At 43.3% G+C, this 27,270-nt stretch overlaps 1 protein-coding gene across 1 annotated transcript in view; it reads right to left on the minus strand.

Moving 5' to 3' along the window:
* The window catches only part of cacna2d4a (calcium channel, voltage-dependent, alpha 2/delta subunit 4a), a gene marked incomplete at both ends in the record, with an annotated part of 219,179 nt that extends 194,985 nt beyond the window's left edge, over nt 1-24,194 (minus strand). The window contains 4 exons of the mRNA XM_083660252.1: nt 1,271-1,330; nt 1,662-1,778; nt 11,951-12,032; nt 24,118-24,194. Coding sequence (XP_083516378.1) covers nt 1,271-1,330; nt 1,662-1,778; nt 11,951-12,032; nt 24,118-24,194 — 336 coding nt within the window. The remainder of the gene's footprint in view (nt 1-1,270; nt 1,331-1,661; nt 1,779-11,950; nt 12,033-24,117) is intronic.
* Between the last annotated feature and the right edge of the window lie 3,076 nt (nt 24,195-27,270).

Genomic DNA, 27,270 nt, shown 5'->3' on the forward strand with positions numbered 1-27,270 from the left:
GTGTGCAAAAGCCTAGTCTGAACATGGCCTTAGTGTGTTTTGTTGTTAACTCATTGAGTGCCAGCCACTTTTGGAGAACGGACGCTCCCAGTGCCAGAGTTTCAGAGCGTTTTCAGTGATTTCTCGAGGCCCACAGAATATTGTGTGATATTACTATGTAAACACCGAACACGCACAAAGAACGATGAGACTCTCTTCTATCATCTGCAAAAAAAAGTTTATTGATCCCATTTTCCGTTCTTTAGTTATGAGCCGGAGAAGATAGGCTGTTTTGAGCAAAAAGACACTTTTCAAATTAGAAGCTGAGTTATTCCGCCTTTTGTGAAATGCAGCATTTCAAGCACATTCACTGAGTCTGAAGATAATATTTTCTGATGTAGTGACGTGGTGTAGTTGTGTGGTGCCTGCGTGCCCCACCCCCCTCTCCCCCCCTCAGCTGCAAACTCCTCCCCACACTAACACACAGCCACACGCACCCAGTCTATTTTCGGAGCGCTCCGTTTTTTTGCGCCGGCTCCCAGCGCGACAAGGAAATGCCAAACCGGACTGCAGGGAAAGGTTTGGCCCTTCGGCGTCGGGTGCTGCCTTTCTGGCGGCTAATCGTGTGAAGAAACTATGCAGACAGACAGACAGAGGCAGAGGGGCTCAGTTGTGTGCGCGGATTGACTGCTGTTCGCAGCCAACATCAGCTGCAAGTCAGAGCCATCTATATGGCTCTGGCTGCAGCATGAGCGGTTTCGCTTTGATCACGGAGGTTTTTCCTGCTGTTTTCGGACCTTCCTCTAATCTGGAGAGCACTGTCGCCACCTAATGGGTCGGTAAAATAGGTTATACACATTCAACATGCCCCAAAAAACGCAATTGACGACTTTAGTCGTCATTGGCACTCAACGTTACTAAAGCAATTGACGACTAAAGTCGTCATTGGCACTCAATGAGTTAAATGACATCAATGACAGCCCATTTCTTGAAGTTAGATGTGGCCAGTGCAACTAGACAGTGGGCTATCACATTTAAATAAAAATACATATAATTGATCAATAACGTAGTGTAGTGTATAAGTTATTAGTGTTCATATTAAAGTTACCACAGTTAACCAACATGTGTAGTGTCTGAGAAGTTTTGTGCAGAAGCGTGCATACATGCTGTACAGTAAAAACAAACATTGAAGAAACCACAAAAGATGAATAACTGTAGACTATACAGAGGAGTGGTCATATGTGGTCATACTTCAGCTGTACAGTTTAAGAAATGTAATGTTCTCACATACCTCTAGGGTTTCGTTGTATGCGTGGTAAAGATCAGCATCTTCTGCTGCCTCTGCTAACCTCTATAGTAAAAAAAAAGACAACAAGTTAAGGATACACTGTGATAATTTCATTACCCCATGATTAACTTGGATACATTAAGTATTGAATCAAGTCCCAAGTTCACAGATGAAATATAATGCTGTGAGAAAAACACTAGTCTTATTTAAATCATAGTTTATCTTGTTTTATCAAAAGTCATGCTTGCAAAACAGCGCAAAATGACCCAGCAACGATATAGCATTTTCTGACAATAATTGGTTTGCATAAATGTGTGTGTGTGTGTGTGTGTGTGTGTGTGTGTGTGTGTGTGTGTGTGTGTGTGTGTGTGTGTGTGTGTGTGTGTGTTAGTACCTTGACAGATTTCATCTTCCTCCCAAGCATCTCCTCCATCTCCTCAGCAAACTTCTTCACCAGGTCCTCCCCGTCCACCTCCTCTATCTTCACCACACCCTCCACATCCTTGTATTTCTACAACACAGTTATAATAACTAAGTTAGTTTGTTCGTTAAAAATGCTTTAAATCTATCTATAATACCATTGTATTTCAACAACACAATTAGATTAGGCATTTCTAGGCATTTAGCTGACACCCCCCCATTACTATCCCTAGTGGGAATTTTACCTCTAACCCTAGCAGTGATCATAGGTATTAGAATAAAAAATCCTAAATACAGACACACAATGAGGTTTCCTCCTGGTATAAAACTATGGATAATAATAATACACACAGACCTGTACCAACCAACTCACACCCATTAAAGGGGTATCGTGGCATTATACAATGGAAATGACAACACACACCCTCACACTGGCAACACTCACTCTCACTCGTTCTCTCTCTCACACACACACACACACACACACACACACACACACACACACACACACACACACAAGGGCGCACACACACACCCACACCCACACAATAAAACAGTACAGACTGGGGTCAAGCCCTGGCTTCATCCCCTACCTAGGGCCCCTCTCTCTCCCTAATCCCTTGGGTGGAATTGACGGCATAGCGTCTGGAGTAAGTATGGAAAGTAAGGGCCTTTTTGTGATTGGCGATGGCCTTAATTTGCCACACACCGTTGCAGTTGCAATTTCCTGCACTGCTGATGAATGTCAAATGAATGAGGCCATTTACACCTGGCATTAACATGCGTTTTTGGTGATCAGATTGCAATCAGATTGTATTTTATCACTTGAAAGTACAGGTGTAAACACCCCCAAAACGCATTGAAGAAGGATTGCAATCTGATTAACCAAACCACCTCCGGAGGTGGTCAGGGATAATAATATGACAACAATAATATTATGACAACATTTAACACAAGTGTAAATGCAATGCGTCCTCTCAAAACGCATACAGCAAATACGGAAATACATCTTCATCTTCTTTGCAGTTTTATGGCGGTTGGCATACCGACCCATTTATGAAGTAGTGGCTAAGAAACTGGCAGAGAATGGCCCCACAACAGGACCTGGCTACACTAGCTGTGTTTCCATTACGGTTTTTCGCAAAATAATTGCGATATTTCTACAACTTCGTCAAAGTACAATTCCGACTTGCAGGCGTTTCCATTTAAGTTGTTTGAAGTCGGTGACGTCACGCACACCTGAATGCAATTCCCCGTTACCAGCAGCTGCCACAGTGATTACGCACGGGGATCTGCCCCATATCCCATCCCCTGCATGCTCAAATCCAACCAATGGTCAATGCAAATCACCACATGAAGTTACAACGCATATAAACGAGCCTGATTATCAATTAAAAAGAAAATGAGTAGCAACATGTTGCTGGCTGCGGTGAATGCAGTGAGCGCAACAGACAGAGGAGAAAGGGTAATAAAACTGGTCTGATTTAGAGATGGAGGGGGAAAAAGGCTGATTTGGTGCAATAATCAGAATGTTGTGTGTTATAATTATAACATTGCACCTGAAACATGTATTACTCACTGTATTCACTTCAGTCAGCAGCACTGCACCGGTGTGTGCCCTCATCTCGCCGCTGTGCCAAATGCGCACACACACAGGCAGCCTGTCACCATGGACCGATTTCTGCCCTTAAAAATTCTCTATCTCCCCCGTCTCCGCTTTTGCACAACACTCGTCTTTCTGCTAGGTAGCATTGCTTCAAAGTTTTCTACTTGCTGCAGAGGTTTTGCCACGGCTTTCTCCCTCATTTTCCTTTCATTTTCCGCTCCTTTTCCAAAGGAGAAGATGGGTCACATGATGTGCAAATGCGGAAAATGTGTTTCCATTACACTTTTGCGATAAACTGCTATATCGACACGTCTGAAATTTACGTGTTTCCATTACCCAATTTTTATTGCGATATTTAGATTTTGCGCATTTCTGAGGGTAATGGAAACACAGCTACCGTCAGCGAAAAATTAAACACCTGAAACTGGCTTACAGACAGGCCAAGGACAAGAACAAGAAAAGTGGCAGGGGCAGGGCAACGTGTCCTTTTGATAAAGAAATAGATGCAGTGCTGGGTGATCGGCCATCGTTTTGTCCAGGTGAAGGGGACGTTCACTGTGCATTTGAGCTTAACAATAAGCTCTATTCAATAAGCAAACATGCATGCACACGTTCAGGGGGCGCGCGCGTGATGACGTTCGAGCTGGAGAGCAATCGGATTGCAATCTGTTCACCCAAAACGCATGTTAGTGCCAGGCGGGCCCGGTGCCACGAGGGGGCGCCAGGGGGCTTTGCACCCTCAGTTAAATTTTCTGCCCCCTCACTTGAAAAAAGAAAAAAAAAAAAATTTTTTTTTTTTTTTTTTAGAATAGTTCATCTATAAAGGCCAGTTAGACAATGTTTGTACCTGACATGTTTCGGCTGCTGTTTCTGCAGTCTTCATCAAATTTGATCAGTTTAAGTTGATGTAGGCTACCCCCTATAAACATAGCTCTGTTGTTTCAGAATTGGCAGGGAAGCGCTATTTGCTATGCTTTGGTTGTCACAAGGTGTCAGAGATGTAGCTATTTATTAAATTTGAACCTCACTGCATGTTGTAGTGATCATAACGTGATTAAAACACACACACACACACACACACACACACACACACACACACACACACACACAGAGAGAGAGAGACAAATCAGCTGCACCCAAGCACACAGCATGCCATGAGCAGAAAGATGGAGACAACACATCTGATCACTTTAATTATTTAATTTAATGAACCTGGCACTGACTGGCTATTATTTTGTTTAGTTTTTTGTCGATTTTTGCAGCAATTGTTTATTCTATGACTTTTCATATAGACATATATGTTCAGAGTGCTCCAGACAGGTCCCGCATTTCACGTTATGCAAAGCTCAGCTCTATTAATGCCCTAATCTGCTGCTGTGAAAGAAATGTTTTATTTGATTTTGAATAGTAGTCTTTCTTGTGTTGTTATTGCGCTTTTCAGAGGTTATTATGGTTAAAAAGTCCAGAAATAGGCATAGCGGTAACCTATGTTTTACGATATAAAAATATCATATAAAAAAAAAAAAAAAATCAGCCCCCTCCCCAGTTATAACCGCCCCCTCAGTCATTTCACTCTGGCGCCGGCCCTGGTGCCAGGTGTAAATGGAATCAGGCTGAAGTGATAAAATACAATCTGATTGCAATCTGATGGCAGAAAACGCATGTTAGTGCCAGGTGTAAATGGCCTCACTGAGTGAGGAATGAGGCCAGGTGATAGAGAGTAAATGAATGAGGACAGGTGACAGAGAGTAAATGAATGAGGACAGGTGACAGAGACTAAATGTTGGTTTTGGTGACGGACTCGTATTCCATTGCCTTCAATAAGACAATAACCCCTCCATTACACAGTGTTGATTTACTACTACCTCAAATACACATTCATTTCATGGTGTGGTGGCAGCCGAGATGTTAAAGAAATTGGCTTGTTCCAGGACAATCACTAGTTTGAATCCCAGACTGACTGGGTACTGTAGGGGGAAGTGCCCCTTGAGCCAGGCACTAACTGCCACAAAAAACACAACCTTTTAAAGAGTTAAGCAACGGTTTGACACGGGAAGCATCTTTTGTGGCCCATGCTCCTAAACGATTATACCACCTAGAACATTTTCTGTTTTCATTTTCACAGATCATGCTCTAGAAGTTCTTTCACAAGAGAGAGAAAAAGCCACGGACAGGAAGAGGGAGATAAAGAAAGACAGACAGACAGACCACTGCAAATAATCACACAAAACCCTTAGCAACAGAAGTAAAGCTCCAACCTTCCTTATGATCTTCAAACATAAACTCATCCAGTCAATATCGCCCACCCAGTCCGCTCAGAACAAAAAGACAGAATCAACAAATGTCCCACAGATAAGGGCAAAACAATGATTACACAGTGGTGGGTGATTAATGTGTTCTTGTCGCCAAGATTAAATTAATGCACTTGATTAATTAGTAGCTTAATAAAAAGAAACAATATACAGTACCTATAAAAATATACAGCACATCCCAAACAAACATGAAGGGCTATTTAGTTTTTTTTATTACTGATTACAGATTATTGCACGATTGCTCTTGTATTCTTTTCAAGGCACCCAACCCCAGCTGCTCCTGTATGGAGTGAGAACAGTGAGTTCACTATTTGGTATTGAAGGGGGGGGGGGTGGCATAAAACAGGACGTTGGCATTAAAAGTACAAACAAATGCCTTAAATGTACACACACACACACACACACACACACACACACACACACACACACACACACACACACACACACACTAGTTTTTCGTTTTAATTTATTTGCATGTATTGAAATCAGAAACAAAGGAAAACAGACTTGAGACTGTGCTGTGTGTTTTTGAAATAAATGGGTAGAGGTTTTGCACTGTAATGTTTGATTGCTAAACCAAAGGCATGGAGGGAGAGAGAGAGAGAGAGGGAGAGAGAGAGAGAGAGAGAGAGAGAGAGAGAGAGAGAGAGAGAGAGAGAGAAGCCATTTTTCCACATGCGTACTGGAAAATTACCTGTAAGTCAATATCGGACATTTCCCGGAATTTCCCTTCACACCTGAGCGCTCGCATGTGGGAATCTAATCGTCAAATAGCCGGTATGTTGGGGGGTGGGGTGGGGCGGAGCGGGCGGGGGGCGGGGGGCGGAGGAGAGTGGCCTGGGGTCATGACGTATAAACTGTGCTGCAGGCCACTGAGGCCAGTCAGAAAAAAACAACAAACAAACATGGAGCCGGCGTCCACTCTTTTGATAATATTGCTGACTCGTTTGACTTAGCAGCATCAAGCCAGCGTAATAAACACAGCTGATTTCCCCCCTCCCCTCTCTGCTCGAGAGACGCCAGTCCTTCACTCAGTCCTCCGCACTTCGCAGCAGCCACACAGGACAGACACAGCGAGAATGGCAGAGGCTTGCAAGCTGCCCAACGCTTGTATGTATGTAGAGAAAGCAAATGCACGAAGCGAAATGTGGAAGTAGTTTGCTTTGATGTGCGCGAATGATTAGATGATGCACGCTGGAAGTGAACGTTAAGCAACGTGTACACCTCGCCCAAGGACCGGTGTCGTGGCAAATGACTGGACCCGTTCTACACTTGTGTGCCTTATCGCGCATACCGCTCTTCTGACTGGCTCGAAACTGGTGAAATGTCCGCGACGACGGAGTCACGCTTATACCGGAACAACAACTTTCACACATGAAGGCATTAGACCGCGTTCCGGTCATTTAGCGGTAAAAGGCGCATGTGGGAAAACAGTAAGAGAGAGAGAGACATGGAGGACAGTGAGTGAGCATAATAGAGAAGTAGCATGCTGTAGATGGAGATGGTCAGTTAGGGGCATGTCTGTGTGGACATGGACATAATAGTACATGTGATTATTCAGGAACAATGTAGACTTTTTATTATTATTATATTAATTTACATAAAATACAGCAACATACCTGTTTGCCAAACAGTTGTTCGCTGTATTTTATGTAAATGTAAAAAAAATGCTGTAGCTGCACCCTGGATTAGCACAGGGCACCATATACTCTCTCATACATGTGAGTATTATGTGTGTGTGTGTGTGTGTGTGTGTGTGTGTGTGTGTGTGTGTGTGTGAGAGACAGAGAGAGAGAGAGAGAGAGAGAGAGAGAGCATGTGTGTGTGTGTGTGTGTGTGTGTGTGTGTGTGTGTGTGTGTGTGTGTGTGTGTGTGTGTGTGTGTGTGTGTGTGTGTGTGTGTGTGTGGCAGATGGTGAATGGGCCTGCTAGGGAGTCTATAGGGTGTCAAGCAGAGGAAGACAGCGCATCCTAATTACTAACACAGAAACACACACAGAAATTAACATGACTACACCCAGGTACACACACACACACACACACACACACACACACACACACACACACACACACACACACATAGCCATAACCAGAATCTATCTCTCCTCCCTCAACAATAATTTACACATACCCAGGCCAGACAGACCCCCCCCCCTCTCTCCCCCCACCCTCTCTCTTTCTCATAGTCTCTCTCTCTCTCGCAAAATAGTGTCTCCCTGTAATTTTGTTACTGGAAATAGTTACAATTGAGTGTGTGTGTGTGTGTGTGTATGTGAGTGAGTGTGTGTGTGTGTGTGTGTGTGTGTGTGTGTGTGTGTGTGTGTGTGTGTGTGTGTGTGTGTGTGTGTGTGTGTGTGTGTGTGTGTGTGTGTGTGTGTATGTGTGTGCTTATATTATGTGCTTTTGAATAAAGTGTGTCATCATACTGGTCTCTGGGCCATGTGCAGATGTTGTACTCCAAATGTGTGCCAGTAAGCTGTGTTCCTATTGGCTGATGGAGCGGATGGGAAGGGGGATGAGAAATGACCCCCTCCCCCCCAGACTCCGCCCTTCTCAGCCTGATGTGATGATGTCATATGTTCTATATACAGCTGTTTTCATTAAAGTGCTTTTTCTCTCCATGTGTCTCTCTAGCTCTAAATGAGATTGTCTCACTCTCTTCCCTTCTCTTGTTGTCTTTCTGTTTCCCTCTCTCTTCACCACAAGGGTAAATTGATGTGGCAAAAAAGGGTCAGTTTTGACTATGACTTTTATACATTCTACCACACGCACACACACACACACACACACACACACACAGATAGATTACAGATTATACATCATCCCTGATTTGTCTGCAGCACCACTATGTACAGTAGGGCTGGGCGATATGGCAAAACTAGAAGTATCGCATCACGGATGTATAGAGACACTGCGGAGCGCGTCATCATTCAGAAACCACGGCCAAAACGGGGGAAAACAGCAACTCCCCCCAATCCTGGCGTTCTCCTATGCATGGTCACGTGTTGCACACAAAGATCGTATATACGGAACATGAACACTCCAACTTACTTTACTGACAGCTAGATCCACATTTTCCTTCTTGCCAATCCTCAATGGCATTGTTTTGCTCGGGAGTACAAAAAAACTTTAATTGGCGATTTTTTACATTTGTTGTCTGCGCAGCCCACCACACAACAGCTTTTAGCTATGTTTAATTCAAGGAAAATTATGCCGGTGTGTGGAAGTGAACGGAGAGCTTTCCCCCGTGATGGGCATGGCCTATTTCATGCAGTGTCTCTATGCCTCCGCCAACAAGTCAGCAGTCTACATCCATGTCTGTCCACTAGACTCATGCAAGCACCAATACCTTGAAGCCCACAGTGCAGTGGTGTGACCAGTAGGGATGCAACGGTATGAGTTTTTGACGGTATGATAACCTTGGACAAAAATACCACGGTTTCACGGTATCGCGGTATTGCGGACCTTTATGTGTAAAAAATGCCAATGAACAAAATTTATTTTATTTTTAACAGTTTGCTGAATTGTGGACTGAGAAAAAATGTTAATGTAACCTCCAACTGTAATGACAGTTAACTGGCAAGTATGTGTTAATATAGTTTGTTATTATACTATGTTAATATAGTACTGTTCTTACTTATAAATGTAAACGATTTAATCGAATTAATTTGATGTGAAACTAAAACATCATAATAATATCAAATACACGCTTCTCTTTTGTAATGGGTGAACAGTGAACACTGGACACAATTATTGTTTCCTCACACACACACACACACACACACACAGCCTCTGTCCCTGTTTCTGTCTCTCTCTCTCTCTCTCTCTCTCTCTCTCTCTCACTCACACACACAAAGTTTGTGCATACTTTTCCACTGACAGGTTGGAGGAGTCTTTCGTCATTATCTAATGTTACTTCTCTTCAGTGCAATACGTTTTGATAACGACCTGCTGTACAGCGACGTTCGCTCAGTCAACTAACGTTAACGTTAGTTAGTGGAGAAAGATAGCTGGTGTTAGCTAGCTAATTAGCCATGTTAGCTGCCTCAGTAGGTAACGTTAGCATAGAGAGAGCATTTATCTGACGTTTGTTAGCTACTCCTCAAACCTGCGGGTGGAAATAGTTTATGTCCAATGCGATGTATGTTGAAGCAAGACAACGTTTTAATGTAGCTTGAATTTGACAAATAACGACGGGTCGTGCTCACGCAGATCTAAGCCCTGGCCATCCTAGGCTCAACGCGTGAGTCTCGCGTTAAGGCTATGGCCATCTGTGATTTTACAATAGCCGAAATATTCCCATACAGCCGACGTCGTCTTTTTAGATGGGGGGAAAGTTCAGGGGGGTCCTTCCTTGCGTTCTCCTGCTTTATCACACACACGGTTGTAAACAGTCAAGGACAGCTCCTCACTACTGTGCGTCTAGGTAGGCATGCAGCAAGGGGGAGGGGCCGCGTAAGCTGCACTCTGCAAGCAACCGGCACGTTGTTTTGGGGAAACAGCTGATACCGTGGAGAAGGTATGACGGCAAATCTTAGTGGTTTTGATACCGTGACTTTTTCAAACCGGGGTATACCTTCAAACCGGAAACCGCTGCATCCCTAGTGACCAGTCAGCCTTAGGGCAATTTAGGCAACGACACAGCTAATCGTTTTCAATGTGGAAAATGGTCTTACCCCTACCGCTAAACCACCCACACCACCCCCAACCACTCTCCCTACCCACCCCTCGAACCTCAACTCTCTACGACCTTGCTATGCCTACCTATGGCCCCTTTCCCCTAGCCCCACCCCCTCCCTCACCACGGTCCTTCCCACCAGAGTCCCCTATACACTCCCTCTACCCAACCCTCGAACACTGACTCTCTGCGACCTTCCTATCAAAGGAAATCCATCAAGGCGTTCCTGAGATATCACGTTAACGAGAATCGGACGGACGGACAACCCGAAAACATAATGCCTCTGGTCATGGCCATGGTGTTGGGGGTCGTTACTCAGAAAAGTAATATATTACACATTACACATTACTTAAAAAATTAGTAATGCCTTACTTGAGGTGAGGTAATGAGCATATATCTCCACCCCTCAAAAGTTGTAGACCACACTGCCCCCCATCTGCCTACAGTATGAAGGTTGGTGCCATAATGGATCGGCCGGAGGGACGCCTGTCTCTGATTGGCCTGAACCAACCAATCGTCACTTAGTCTCTTAAAACAGACTGTCTCATCTACATCCGGTGAATGCAGCTATATACAGTCTGTACGTTACACCCCCAGAACATGCACAAGGAAGTTGGGAAAAAAACCTTCAGACAGGAAAGAAGTTCGACAGAATCCGACCAATCACGACACGTGGGTCCACGAAAAATGCGGCATATTGGATTCTGATTGGACTAATGAGCGGAAGACCCGCCTTTCTACTTCCCATTCCGGTTGGTGCATGATTCTCCCCTACGAAGTACAGACGGTATGGCGGAAGCATTTGAAAATTGCGGAAGCCAACTCGTCTGTTCTAAGAGACTAATCGTCAATAAACCTAACCAATCACTCCTCGCCGTCCCACCAGTCCATCCATTCTAGAAATTAGCGGCTTTTACAGTCTATTGTTGTGTTGCGCAATCGTGCACTTTTGATGTTTTTTTTCATAATCCTGCAGATTCAACCTCGATCCTGCTGATAATTGAAGAACGTATGCAATGCAAGTAATGACATACAGTAGTGTTAGATTTACTAACTGTAATGTGATGACTGATTTAGGAACCATAATGCCTTACACTACTCGTTACAGACAAATGTATTGTAATCACAGTAATTCCTTACTTTGTAATACGTTACCCCCAACACTGCAGGGCGGAGACATCAAAATAAATGGCGGATGAAATCCCTTGGTTCGTATGCCTAACCCGGAAGTGGGTGGGACTTTGGCACCCCATGCATTTGCAGTGTTACGCCACGGAGGGACAAAGGCGTTTAAAAACATAGATAGGCAGCCTTGTCCTGAGCCCAGCTCCTAGCAGTAGCTTGACGCTGGTTGCTGTAAACATCTCAGCATCGTTCAATGTGTTGAAAAGCAGTTTCTCTGCTCTCTGGCCGCTGTTTTCACTACATTCCTGCACCGGACACCACTGGCTGATGTCCGACTGGCTGTGATGCACACAGGTACTTACGTGGGTTTGGCACCTTTTTTTCCACTCAATTTTCAAGAGGACATCCACTCTCTTCACTGGTCGCTGTGTGTGTGTGTGTGTGTGTGTGTGTGTGTGTGTGTGCTCATGCATGCGTGTTTGTGTCTGGTGTTTGTGTCTGTCTGTCTGTCTGCTGTCTGTCAGCTTCGGCTTGGTCTCTTACCTTCTGTAGCAGTTTAGCTCCAGAGTATTTGCTGGACAGGGCAGCTATCTCTTTGCCAAAGGACACAGCCCACTGCTGCACCCTGAAAACAGAGCAGCTCATCAGTACGGTCTTCTTAGAGCAATTAACAACAATAGACCCTTTTCACGGGGGCCACTTTGTGTCAAAAAAGCTGAATAAACACAGGTGCAAGCAAAACACTAATGAGGGTTTCCAAATTCCAATCATGGAGGTTTGAAACCCTCATTAGTGTTTTGCTTTAACCTGTGTTTACCCTGCCTTTTCGACACAAAATGGCCCCCGTGAGAAGGGTCTATAGCAAAACAATATACCACATTCAAATAATACACTGACATTTTGGCAAATAAACTCTTTCATCATCTTTCATGAACTTTGCCCTATCAAACTCAAACAATAAAAACTGCAAAATGCCATGTTACAACGAAGGACATATCTGATCTCCTTTGTGGTTTGAAAATGTATTCTACTGAAACTGTTGATTTTTAACTCATTTTACAACTAGAAGTACTGTAGCACAGTAAACTACCTGGCCAGGACCACAGTGCTCTGACCAACTTCTGGATACAGCTTATTTAAGAAGACACAGTCCTTTTCTAAACCACTCTCTGTGCCATTTCCAAACCAATTAATTTGTAAATTGTTGAAAAGGGGAGCCACTAATTCAGTTTGCGGTAAAGATGACTAGAGGTTGACCGATATTGCTTTTTCAATGGCCGATGCCGATGCCGATCTTTAGAGAGCAGGGCGGCCGATGGCCGATATATAATGCCGATTATTATTATTTTTTTCATTCGATAAAATACGATTAAAATAAACTCCTCAAAAAAAGTTTGGAAACGTTATTTTGCTCGATTATTTCTCCCCTTTAATAATACCAATTGGTATTGTATTTTATATAGTTGGAAAGCCTGATTAGTCACCTTTACAACGGGGTACAACTTGTAAGGATTGTGCATTCGTGGAATGAGAAACACACAGCTAAACGTGTGGGTAGCAACCCCAAAAAATGTGCAATATTCTTCTGTTGGTATTTTTTTTTTAAGAAATCTAGTAGCCTAGATTTCCATTATCCATTCATGCACATTGAAAATCGAATATAACATTATACTGTAGGCCTACATCTAATATAAGATGTTATCTTAGCCAGTACAGTAACATGTTTTTGATTATTCTTTTTATTAAATAGAAAAATACATTGGGTTATGCGGTATAGATTTCAGTAGTGACTGGTAGGCTATAGCGAGAGAGCAGTATGTCAGAGAACTCATTCATGCACTGTTCTATACATTAACAATAATAATAATAATAATAATGTAACTGTTTAGATTTGCTGTCATTTGATGGGAGAAGTGTGTTTGCAGAAGATGGTGGTGACTGAGGAAACTAGGGCTGTCCCAGCGAGTCGACGTAATCGATGACGTCGACTACGTAATTACGTCGACGCACGCTACGTGCGTCGACACGTCACAAAACAAAAAAGATGGCAGCGATGGCCGGAAAAAGTAGTCATTTTTGCACCGCAGCGAACATAACATTACACCATTTAACGGTGTTATTCGGCCGTTTAACGTTAACGTACATATTTCCGTTTGCTTTCACGGCTAACATGTAGAAAATTGATTAAACTAACGTTACAGACCATTGTTAGTCTGTTGCTGCTCACGTTAATTTACTGCGTGCATCATTTAACAGTGCTATTCGGCTTTTTACATTCTTCTGTTTGGGTTCACGGCCATGTAAGATGAGATCAAAACTAACGTTACAGACCATTGTTACAGTCTGTGACTGTTAGTCTGTAAATCGTTTGTATTATTTATTTCCTTACCCCCACACTGATGCAAACATACATTTGGCTGAGTTAGCTGCACAATGCACATTACTCCAGTGATTAAATAAATCCATGTCCTGTAAAAATACTGATCCTCCTCAGTTTAGGGAAAGGGTTCATACATAAAGTGATGAATCATGACGATGATCAATTTAATCTATGTGTCAGGTGGTCCAGTATTTTCGTGATGAGAGCAGGCAACTGACAAATAGGCAGGCACTATCTATTATATAATAATAAGATTCATATTAATAATAATAATAATTCATATGATCATATCATAATAACAGACATGGAAATTAGACTTAGACTAATTTTAAATATGTCCCTCCCTACAGTATTATATTATTATTTATCTCTCTCTCTTTTCAGGAAGCAAAGCAGTGTGGAAGAGTTTTTCCCCAAACGAGAATGAGATGGTTAAATAAAATACTGAAATTGAGAAGTTTTTGTTTATTTATTTGTTTTGGGTAAATTTATTGTTATATAATAAAAAAATTAAATAGAAAATAATCGCTAGATTAATCGACTAATCGAAAAAATAATCGTTAGTCGAATCGATAAGAAAATAATCGTTTGGGACAGCCCTAGAGGAAACGTAACGTTACAGTAGGCTCATGGGTGCATGAGAAGACCCACATTCAGTGGCGGACTGCATAATCGGGCACGTCGGGCAAATGCCCGGTGGCCTGGCCTGGCCTGGCCTGGCCTGGCCTGGCCTGGCCTGGCCTGGCCTGGCCTGGCCTGGCCTGCCAAAAAAAAAAAAAAAAAAAGATTTTTTTTTTTTTTTTTTTTTGCAGGCCGATGCCGATTAATTAAAAATGCCAATAATCGGCCCCAATTAATCGGCCGGCCGATTAATCGGTCGACCTCTAAAGATGACCATGAAAATACAGAATCAACCAGGTTGAGAAGGAGAGGCTGACTCATATAACAGATTACATCAGATTTACCAGTGAAAGTGACAGTGAAAGCAGACAGTCAAACAGGTCAAAGGGTTTATTCTGTGGTGTGCAATAATGTGTTAATAATATGACAAATCCTCCAGGTGAATGCAGCCTTGGTAAGGTCGTAGAGGTTAGTGAGGCGACATAAGGTGAGACAGGATGAGACAGATGGCTGAACCTATGGGGAGTCGGCCAGCGGGCCACTAGTTAGCTGCAAGGCTCGTCACGGCCCAGCCGGCTGATGATTTGTTGACTTGTTGACTCTAAAATGGGAAGAATCAATAAATGTGAAGTGCTCTCAACAAGTCTTTCAATATTGTAACCAGTCATAACAATGTTTGTTTTCTTAAAACAAACATAGGAAATCTGTCAATGGAGCTAGATAATTTCACTATCGTTCAATGCAGTCTCATTTGTATCCAGATTTTGCTGCCTCAGGTCTCAGACTCATTCCCATTGGTAGTTTTTGCACAAGTTGCAGCACCTATGAAATTGCCACCAGTAGGGGTGTAACAATATGCATATTCGTATTGAACCGTATTGAAACAAATCTTCCAGACCAAATCCATTATTGTATGTATGTGTGTGTGTGTATATGTACAGTATGTATGTATGGGGTGGCTATGGCTCAGGAGTTAGAGTGGATCGTCCACTTATCAGGTCGGTGGTTCGATCCCCGGTTCCTCCAGTGCACATGTCAAAGTGTCCTTGGGCAAGATACTGAACCCCAAATTGCTTCCAATGGTGGTGCCAGCACCCTGCGTGGTAGTTTGCCGCCATTGGTGTATGAATGTGTGTGTGAATGGGTGAATGTAGGCATGTTATATATTTGAGTGGTCGGTAGACTAGAAAAGCGTTATATACTGTAAATGCAATATGTACTGTATGTATTATGGAGATTTTTCCATATCTTTATTCAAGAGTGTGGTCTATCAATTTGAGAGCATGATTTATTGATCATGTTCAGATTGTGTAAGGCTTTCTTTCAAACCCCATGTAATGAAATATAATGTAATATAATGTTGCTTGGACAGATTTCCTGCCCTCAGAGTCAAAGCCACTGCTCACGCTTAGATTTGCTCTGCTTGTGCTCAAACTCTGTGCTTGCAAGAAAATCGAACACAAAGAAGAAATCCAAGAACAGAAGTTTCACAAGCGCACAGAAGCAGTTTGGTTGTGAGGGCAGGAAATCTGCACACGCAACAATACATTTGTTGCCAGTTATCCCATTTCCCCTTGGCTGCACACCAACTGTCCCCTTGTGAGACACTGAGGACATGGCCGTTCTTGGCGTGTAGCCTCAGGTACACATGAGTCACGACAGGTCATGACCGTGCAGCGCTCTAGGCTTGGTGATCTGATTTGGCCGGCTGAACTCTGCGCTGTCCTTGGAGCTTTAATCTGCTTCAGTCACACCAGCCTATAGTGACAGCACACACCTGTGTCACTGTGCTCTGAGAGTTCAACTCTGATACAACAACATGCATGCACACAAACCATCAACTGTATAAAGATATGGACGTAGCCACCCTGACATCAACCATTGGTTTGTGGACTCCCGGTTTGAAGCCACCAGTTTGGCATTTTGGCCGCTGCCATCTTGGGTTTTCCCACAGAGTGGCAGCTCCACCTGCTATTGGTCTGTGATCGGGAAGCTGAGTGATCACTAGTGTCTCAAGACAGACTCCTTGGCTCCAGCAATTTACAAATGCTCCGGCCTTTAAGAGTTCCCCTACCCCTGATCCCCCCCCATTTTCTCCCCAATTGTACTTGGCCATTTCCCAGTTGCTGCTCCACCCTCTGCCGATCTGGGGAGAGCCATAGACTAGCACCATGCACACATGCGCAGTTGCCAGGCCGCTTCTTTTCACCCGACAGCAGGGAGCTTCACCGGCAGGACGTAGCACGTGGAAGGATCACACTATTCCCACCTTCCGACCCAAACACACGCCCCGACTGACCAGAGGAGGCGCTAGTGCAGCAACCAGGACACATACCCCTAATCCGGCTTCCCACCCGCAGACACAGCCAATCATGCCTGTATGGACACCCGGCCAAGCTGGAGGTAACATGGGGGCATGAACCTGCGACCCCCGTGTTGGTAGGCAGGGAATCTACCACTACTTTAAAAGACGTTTTTAAAAGCCTCTCTTTAACTTATCTCTCATCGTGCATTCCATTTAAACTAGGAGCTTATAGGATTTCGCGGTTGAGTGACATCACACCCGAGTTGTCGGCGTTCCATTTAAACAATCGGGAAACCAGCCAGGGTTAGCTCTAGCCAGGCTAGCCATTGTTGGCAATAACAGTCAGTGTTTCCCTAGTCTCTTAGAACAGACGAGTTGGCTTCCGCAATTTTCAAATGCTTCCGCCATACCGTCTGTAATTCGTGGGGGAGAAGCATGCGCCAACCGGAATGGGAAGCAGAAAGGCGGGTCTTCCGCTCATTAGTCCAATCAGAATTTTTTTAAGGCGGGTCTTCTCTCATTAGTCCAATCAGAATTTTTTTTCATGGACACACGTGTCGTGATTGGTCGGATTCCGTCGAACTTCCTTCCAGTCTGAAGGTTTTTTTCCCAACTTATTGTGCATGTTCTGGGGGTGTAACGTACAGACTGTTTAGCTGCATTCGCCGGATGTAGATGAGACAGTCTGTTTTAAGAGACTAGTGTTTCCCCTACCATTCTACACGACGCCCTCGCCAGGCCAGAAGAGGAAATGCAAAAAAAAAAAAAAAAAAACGACCCCCCCCCGCTTTCCCCAAAATTTCAATAAACGTTTATGGCATATTATTACAATACAACAATACTGGTGTCGACAGTAATAGAAGATGCCAAATCATTCAAAACAATAAGCATTTTGCTTTTAGGAGCATCGTGCGCTGCATCGCATCCCATAATAGTATGATGATACTTGGGATGCCATTGCGAACATAGATGCGAACAGGTTAGCTAAAAGTTTAGCGTCGCCATCGAGGGCCCCCACCGTTGCGGTCGGGGTACGTTTCGGAATCCCTCCAGGCCTGACATTTTTTCTAGGGGAAACACTGACAGTTGATAACGCCTCTTGTGGTATTTTGCGCATACAAACACTGCAGCAACATGTCCACAGATAGAAGTTAGACAGTCCTGTGTTTACAACTGATTTAATGAGACACAAAAAAGACAGAAGTGCTAATATCGATGCAGCCATCTTGGATCTTTGAGGTCGGGGCTGGTGAGGCCAAAGACGATGGGATTTCAAGCAAGAGGGCCCAACTTCAACTCACTTCCTGTCGTTTTGCCCATAGTTTTCCACGGACACGGCCACTTAGGAGACTTTCGGCAGGTTGGAGTCTATTGGAGTCACATGACAATTTAGGAGACTTGCTGCTACCATTTGTTAGAATTGGCGGAGCCTGCGGTGAGTAATATAATATTTATGGTGAGGCTCCTCCGAGTTCAGCAGAGAAAATCCGAGCACAGGTGACGTCACCGTCGGAGCTCATGACTTTGAACCATCACATTCCCAGCTCCCAGTTCAAATGGAACGGCCCATCATTTCTTTTCAGGATTCAAGATTCAAGATTCACTCTTTGCCTCATATCAAAGAGGTGGGTAAACATATATTAGCAAACAAACATATATTTGAGTGCAAGCATACAGTTTGAGCATAAGCAGAGCAAATCTAAGCGCACACGTGCCGGGGGCTATTTAAGTGTGAGGGCAGGGTTTGAGGCAAAGTCTTACAAAATTTGAACATGAAATCAATAAAGCATGCTCTCAAATTGATAGATCGCGTTCTTGAATAAAGATAGGGAAAAATCTCCATATAAGAATCTCCTCTGTGGCCACTGACTTGGGTGATGAGGCAATACTTGGACTAATACTACATTCAAGACAACTTGGAGCAAAACTTTCAATTCTGATTTTTTCCGACCTCCAGAATAGTTGCGTTCACACTGTTTTTAACTCAGAGACAGTCGTAGTTACAAAAACATACACAGCTAGCTAATTTCATTGGTAAAATAGCTGTTGAATTCAACATAATGCTATAATCAGAGCAAAATATAAACAATATAATCACATATTGCATAATTACACCTCAAATTAGGTCAACAAACACTTTGATGACGTCAACTCGGATGAATCGGAGCTCAAAATGATACCCGAATTTCCGACCTGTAATTACCTCAACGACCGTACAATTAATTTTTTACAAGTCATAGCCCATTTTTTCCTGCATTCCAAGTTATATTCCGAGCGGTATAAGCCAGACTCATATTTCTTCTTTCCAAAATGTCCTATCTTCTTCTTCAAAATATCTCTCGCTTTAACTGTTTCTGTTTTTCTTCTCTTGCTGCAGGATGGGAACCCTCTGAAAACTAGCATTTCGGCTGAGTAGGGCTCAAAAGTATTTTAATTACCTTTTATGGTGTTTGTATGCTTTCCCCCCAGTTAAAATAAACTGAAACTGAAAACTGAAAGTGCTTTGGGGGTCCTGTATTTCCTTGTGCGGGTGGGTGGGGTCTTTGATGATCTTATTTTGTAGCCTAAACTGAATCTTGTGGTTTGATGTTTAGTTTCTCTCCTGTGTTTTGCTTTGTACTTTCAGATATCTGCTTTATTTTACTCTGACCCATGTCAAATTACTGCCAAGCTGATGAAAGCATTTTCTGCTGCAACTCCCTGACAAACTAGCGGAAGGCATTTATTTTATTTTATTTTTAAAGACTTAAAAGGAAATGCAATGTTTATCCACTGTTTCAGCTGTGACTTTTGACACAGCCATATCACTGCTGCCACTGCTTGGCGACTCGAGACAACCGTGTAATTTAAGACACACCCTCAGCATGTTATAATGGAAACACAAATCCAGCCAAGCTGTGCGATGCCAGCTTTTTGTCTGGAAAGACCAAAACCAAAAGTTGGTCAAAAAATAAGACAGGGGGCTCTATCGTTGCATCGGCCTATAAACTGCGCTTAGTGCCAGACGCAGCCCAGAGTAGTGGGCGTGGACCAGCGCACTTGATATTTTGGTATCGGCGCTACACGCAGCCTTAAAGGAACACTCCGCCCATTTTCAACCAGCTTTGTATCATTAGAACATCAGTAGTATATCAGAAAATTGTAAACGGTTTTGAAGTCTGTCATTTAATTTGACAGTTATTGAGTGTTAAAGTGTGGACCAGTGACATCACTGGTCCACACTAACTCAAATTAATAACTCATTAACTCAAATCAACTCTCAATAACTGTCAAACTATTCATCATTCATCTAGTTTGACAGTTATTGAGAGTTGATTTGAGTTAATGAGTTATTAATTTGAGTTAGTGTGGACCAGTGATGTCACTGGTCCACACTTTAACACTCAATAACTGTCAAATTAAATGACTGACGTCAAAACAGTTTACAGTTTTCTGATATACTACTGATGTTCTAATGATACAAAGCTGGTTGAAAATGGGCGGAGTGTTCCTTTAAGCATTACAACCACGCCTTTTAAGCGTAAAATTATGCACTATCTGCTCATTGGGTAAGTGCAGTAAACAAATCACATGCTTCACTTTTCAGCTCCAATTCCACGGAGCGATCCAGTCCGGCTTCAGAAAAGCAGAGGGCTCTGATCTCCCCCCCTCCCTTTTATCCCCTCTGTCTGTCTCCATATAGGCTATTATTCCATAATATTCTCAAACCAATCTAACTGCAGTTTAAATACTGCAAGCATGTAAATACGCTACACTATAGCAAGATCAAAGTGAAAAGAATGTTCTAAACGCATCAGCTAGAAAAATATAGCCTATCCCTATGATGAGATTAATTAGATTGGTGAAAGTTTGTCCAGAATGATATCATTTTGCTACCTTTTCTTCTCCCCTGCTGCACAGGTAGGATGACGCACATAAATATAGCCTACATTATGTAAAGTCATTGCATAAATGTGTTTTTATTGTAAAACTAAAATGTGAAGTAGAGCCAATTTATTGGAGCGGACATCACAGTAGGACATGACAGTAGAACCGCGTTACACTGTCACTCATCTAAATCACGTTAAATCTGCAAGGGATATATATAGCCCCAGTATGACATATATGTTTCACATAGGGTGCTGTTTTCATTTCGAGGTTTTATTTGGTCCAATATTGAAATGTTCTACAATTGCAGGTTGTGTTACCATTACACATTATTTAGATCTACCTTTATATCTATTTCGGCTCATTTGGTTGCTATTTATTAGCTAAATGGATTAGCCCAATGCATGCTGGGAGATTTATTGCAGGGAAGCCAGGCAGTGAATGTTTGGCCAGAATGATCTCGTTTTTTCTCGCCTTCACTGCACAGGTAGGATGATGCAACACCCTTTGAATGTCACGGGCTCAAAACTGTCATGTTAGAAAAAACGGTCATGTTGTTATACTATGTACGGTATAACAACTTCTTTTTTCTATTGGACTTGTGTTGTGTCTATCTGAACGAGGGAGTCAGAGAGAGAGAGAACCGGCGAACTTTTTTTCAAGCAGTCATACTGTATTGTGCCTGTCAGACTGATGAGCAAGAGAGAGGGAGTGACACAGAGAAGGGTGACAGAGGAGAGGCAGAGGAGCGCTCCGCGCAATTGGCGCACTGAATAGCCCTGGTTTTCAAAAGCGCAAAGCACTAAATTAACGCCAGGTGGGAAGATATCATTAGGCCGGTATTTAAGGCCGAAACGCCCATTCTCGCCCATTCTGGGACTGCGCCCCGCCTATTTCGCGTAAAGCGCATTTCGGGGCCTAAAGCCATGTTACTATCTTCCCGAGGCAGGCGCAAGGCACGTTTTTTTTGCGTTTAAGGCCAGTTTTTGCGCCGAAGGCCTGTGGGAGAATAGGGCCCAGGATGTCTCGTCAAAATAAGGCGGGATATCTGCTCATTTCCCCCAATCACCTGCCTCGGTTATGTTTCCGAGATTCGTGATTGGTCGAATACCATCAAACTTCCTTCTGGTCTTGAGTGTTTTTTTCTTTATTTGGAAGATGACAACTTCCTCTGTCCACATTTTAATGGGCTGAAGTACAGACTGTCTCTGGAGCATTCGAAGATTGTGGAAGAGATAGACTGGCTTGAGAGACTACTGGACAGGCCTGCCCAAAACATAGTCATTTTTTAGCGTCTATGTTACTCTGAACACACACACACGCACACGCGAACACACACACATGCACTCGCGCACGCACGCACGCACATACACACACACACACACACACACACACACACACACACACACACACACACACACACAAACACACACACACACACACACACACACACACACACACAGAGCGTTAATGGGCTATTGTGGACTGACAGCATTGCATTGATCTGTTGGGGTTCTTGGTCAGCAGGAGTAAATATCTGACACAGAGCTTTGAAGACTCTTCAGGAAAAAGAGCATCGTCTGGATTCTAGTGAGCAGACAAATGGCGTTTCATTTCCTGCAGAGATACAACTGAGAAACTCACCGCTTCTCTTACAAATTCAACGCTGGTGTGAATTATGAAAGTAAAAGATGATGAAAAAATATACTTTGGCAAAAATGCTAATCAGGCTGAAGTTGAGTAAAATTTTGTAATCACAGGAATTTTCCGCAAAATAATTAGATAAATTCTAGGATACACATTCATCATACTTGGGTCCATATATCCAAACATATTTTTACAGCACCATATCCAAACACCCACATTGTATTGTCATGATGTTAGCCATGTCGATTAGGTATCAGATATTTGGCTGTCTTGTATATAAATATAATATAATATATTATAATATACATGTATATATAATGTATATATAAACACACTGTAAAATGGTGGTGAGAACTACAGTAGATGAAGAGAGACTGCACCATTGCTTGCCAGTTGCAGTAGCTGTATCCCACAAGTACCCAGATGGCCCATATGTATGTATGTGTTGTAACTAGCCAAGAAGGATAACGGAAACTATTGACTCATCCATCTGACACGTGGTACTGGCTTCAAGCCAATCTTATGAGGAGAATGTTGCATTTATACTGTTTATACTGTACGTAGACTTTCCTGCTGTTACACATTTATACTGTACGTAGACTTTCCTGCTGTTACACATTTATACTGTACGTAGACTTTCCTGCTGTTACACATGGAAATTACCTGGTATTAATTGTCAGCACTGCAGGAATGAGTCCGGAAGTAGCATGGAAGGCAGAAGTCTCGGGCTTCCTGGATCTTACGGGGGGAAGTCAATCGGGTTTTAGAATGGGGATTTCACTTAAATGCATAAAATAAGGTATGTGGTTAACAAAGGCTTACTAGTAATTTTGGTTCAGCAGGATAATCTTCACAAACGTGAATCACTTTTATGACTTTTGAAACGTGATTTTTAGAAAACGCTTCAAAGGCATAACATTGATTCACGTTCGCGAAGATTATCCTGCTGCACCTAAATTACCACTCCCATAAACCTTTGTTAATCACAGACTTTATTTTATAATTTTTACTCATTCTAAAACCCCATAGACTTTTCCCCGTAAGATCCAGGAAGTCCAGGACTTCCGCCTTCCCACTACAAAAATATGTCACCCCTGCGGTACTCTATGGGTGATGTGCTGTAAGCCTTCGTAAAAACAAGGGGTCGGCAGTCGTCCACCTTCTCTCTATATCTCTGACCTTGAATGGCTGCATGGTTTGACTGTGAGTAAGGATGGAACCACTTTACACTAACTAAAGCCCAGATCTGCTAAAAACGTTTGTGTGTACAAAAACCTTTGCAATGTTCAAAGTCAGCATTACTATAAGAAGGCAAGGCAATGTGCCTGTCACTTGTCACTGGTTTTGCAAATGCTAAGAGTTTTGCACACATGAAACGCTTGAGTAAACCAGAGCCTGAGTATGCACAATTGTAGCACCACCATCTCTCTCCATCAAATACACAGACCAGGTGAATCCAGAAAACTTCAGTGATTTTATTTTTTATTCTTTTTATTTTTACTGTTGCTTTTCTTGTCCTTATCTGTTGTTTTCTTGTTTCCTTTCTCCCGTTTCTGTTATATTGTATTGTATGCTTTATACGGATTGTTATTAATATTGGTTTTGTGAGGTAGAGACCCTGTACACCCATTGAATCCATTTCAGTGATGAAGGTGCAGTTGGGGAGGAGCTGACAGGTTAAAGAATGATTGTAAGCCTTGATACAGCTTAGATGCTTGATGATTGTGAAAAATGGGGGTATAACAGTGTTATGAAGTTTGTCCCGTTGTTTACAAGCTCGGACTGTGACACAACAATTGACAACAGAATGTGAATGATTGAAATGGCATCTCCTGGAGGCCCATCCCCTCAAGGTGAAAGGTCTTGTTGTAGTACTACAGCTGTACTCACGTTTCTGGTGGGATCTTCATCTGGCCGTCGACCATCAGGCACAGCGAGCTGGAGAGGATAATCCACAACAGCATCATCAACCACGCTCTCCGCAGCCCACTTCCCACCTCCCGCGCTCCGTATTTCCCGGCATTCCCGGCGCTCTCCCAGCACCGGCAGTTCATCCCTGCAGCTGCTCTGATCTGAATCAGCCCAGCGACAGTCCAGCGCTGCCTCCAAGAGTAAAGCATAGAGTTAGGACGATGCAAAACAAGGCTGGAAGTGCTGAGGTCACGAGGGAAATGTGTAGGCCCAAAAATATTGCAAAACAGCTGCCATTAAAAAAGAACATAATCTGACGTAATTTTGACTGCTGAATACATCCTTACACAATGTGTGTGATGAATAAAGACATATAATACTGTCCTGCAAAAAAGTCCCCTTTCTAATTGTGCCTTTCGTTTTACAGTATTTGTCAGCCGCTGTGATCTCGCACATGTAGGAAATAATTGCTGACCATAGGAACCCTGATAGGCCTACTACTGCGATCAAACCATTGATGATGCATTGCGTAAAATGTCAAAAGGTGTTTTGGACAAAACTGACAAATTTGTAGATTTCTGTGCACTGAAATACATTAATATAGCTTTAGCATTCAGAAAGTGTCCTGAACACCCTGAAATCACGCTACTTAGCTTATCTGTCTTCAGATAAAACAGCATAATTACATGAATCTTAACAAAAAGTCAGATTTGGTTTATACCTTTTCTCCAAGACAAGTTTTTTTTTTACATAGAATTTCTCTGTCATACTGTACATAATCATCCTGAGGAATGTACTTATCATTGATTGATTTGTACTGTCATGTAGAATTTAGTAGATTTGTGCCTGAAAGAACGTCTGACCAAGCCGGAAGCACCGGAAGTAAACACATTTTGCCAACTTGCCTGGTGAAGTAATGGTTACAAAAATGCAAAGATCTGATCCGAGGCTTTCCAGAATACATGGATTCATTCATGAATAGAAATCCTGTGTCCAAAGAGTTAAAAAGAGGCAGAACATGTGACTGTGCAGTCTAACATCGTCCATGCTGATTCATAGATAATCTGTGACAGCCTAAATTAGCTGCCTTCTCAGGGAAAAGCAAAAGATCCAGAATGATCAAATCCAATATGCGGGGACACAGAGAGAGGATGTGGTCCTAAATGCATTCACAGACACAATTTAGCTTCAGAGAACAACAACTGAGAATCCACGGTCTTTAAGTGGACAGACTTGAAGAGCTATTTTCCCTGTGAGACAAGACATTATAGTAAATCCAATGCACTGTCCAGAGGCACAGGATGCGAATTGAAAAGAAACACAAGTTGGAGTCCAGAAGGGGGCAGTAGTGGGGTCGCAGGAAGAAGAAAATACTTCTCCAAATCATTCCAGACAAAAAAGCTTATTCAGTAAGTCACGTTGTCAAGGCCTTCAAAAGTCCCTGCAATTGCAATGAAAGGTGGTAAAACAGTAAAGCGTAAGAAATATTAAAATAAGGTTTGGGTCTCCACAAAAAGGCATGTAGGTCCTGAAACAAAGTTCAAACACGACTGATAATGCATGTCATCCATTCATGCCACTTGTTCCAGACAGAGAGAAACAATCTTGAGCAAAAGTCATCTACTCGAGGGTTCATTCACGTCAACTAAGCCGGACACGGCACTGCGTAAAAACACACGATTCTAGAAAGCCCGTTACTCCGGTGTCAAAGGTCATTTCTGTGCACCGCAAGTCCTGCCGGACACGCGCCATCGTTCCACACCTCCTCCTCCTTCTCTTCCTCTCATCCACTTCTCTCCTCCATGCCCCCTTTTCTCACATCTATGGGATGCAGAGAAAGGACTTGTGATGTCCCGGTGAACTTCTGCGTTCACATGAATTCAGTCCTGGATGTTATTATCCAACACTCACTCACTCCAGATAGATTCTCAATAGGAATCCTGCTGGAACGGACAGACTTCCTGCTGTATCCCAAATGTGCAGTCCTCTCCGGATTGATGCCCTGCTGCCGACCCAATCAACCTTCACGTCCTGGAGGGTCTGACCCGAATCCACGGCACCGGGAGTGGAACACGCTAATGGGTGGCGAGTAGGATGGATGGCGGGATAGTGGGACTTCCACTCTCCAGCATATCTGCTCCTGCTCTCTGGAGGCGGTTTAGACAATAATCCAGGCAGGATTAAACCCCTCCTCTCTCCATCCCTCTCTCTCTCCTTCTCTCACGCACGCACGCACACGCACACACTCTCTCTCCCTATCTCTCTTACCCTTATCTTTTCTCTGCCGCTCTCTCTCTCTCTCTCTCACACTGTCTTTCTTTCTGTTCCTGCTTGTCTCTCTTTCTAGTTTTTGTTTTTTCCTCCGTCGCTTTCATCCCTAATCGTTCTCTGCCTCGCTCACTCTCTTAGCAGTTTTCCTCTTTCACTCTCTCATCTGCTGTTTCTCCCCTCTTCTTTCACACAGTGCATGTCTATCTTTCTTGCCTTTTCTCTGCTGCAAAGGTAAGGAGAGAGAGAGGGAGAGAGAGAGAGAGAGAGAGAGAGTGGATGGAAGAAGGTAGACCGGTAGTAATCTGTGATGGGGGAAGTGGTGGTCTCTGGGGGGTGGGGGAGAGAAAAGAGGAAAGTTGAAGAGGAGGGTGAAGTTGAAAAAGGGTGATGCAAAAATGAAGGAGGATGGATGGAAGGCAGGAAGGAGAGGAGGATTTCTGGATGGAAGCAGACATTATGTTTACCACCAATCAGGGGCAGTGGGACACAAACGACTTGACACCAGAATGTAAACACCCTGAGACACCTAGTGGACTCTCTCTGTCTCACACACGCACTCATGCGAGTGTGCACACAGTCACTCTCTCACACACACACAGTTACACACACACACACACACACACACACACACACACACACACACACACACACACACACACACACACACACACACACACACACACACACACACACACACACACACACACACACACACACACACACACCTGTTTCAACATGACATGGTGAGCAGTAATGACCCTGAGTCAAATGTATTGTCAGCTATGTTTCTTTGTTTGTTCCCACTTCATTTTTTACTGATTTATTCACCTTATGTTCAGACCTTACAGTGGACCAAATTCT

This window comes from Poromitra crassiceps (assembly GCF_964638095.1).
Source record: "Poromitra crassiceps genome assembly, chromosome: 2".
Lineage (NCBI taxonomy): Eukaryota > Metazoa > Chordata > Actinopteri > Beryciformes > Melamphaidae > Poromitra > Poromitra crassiceps.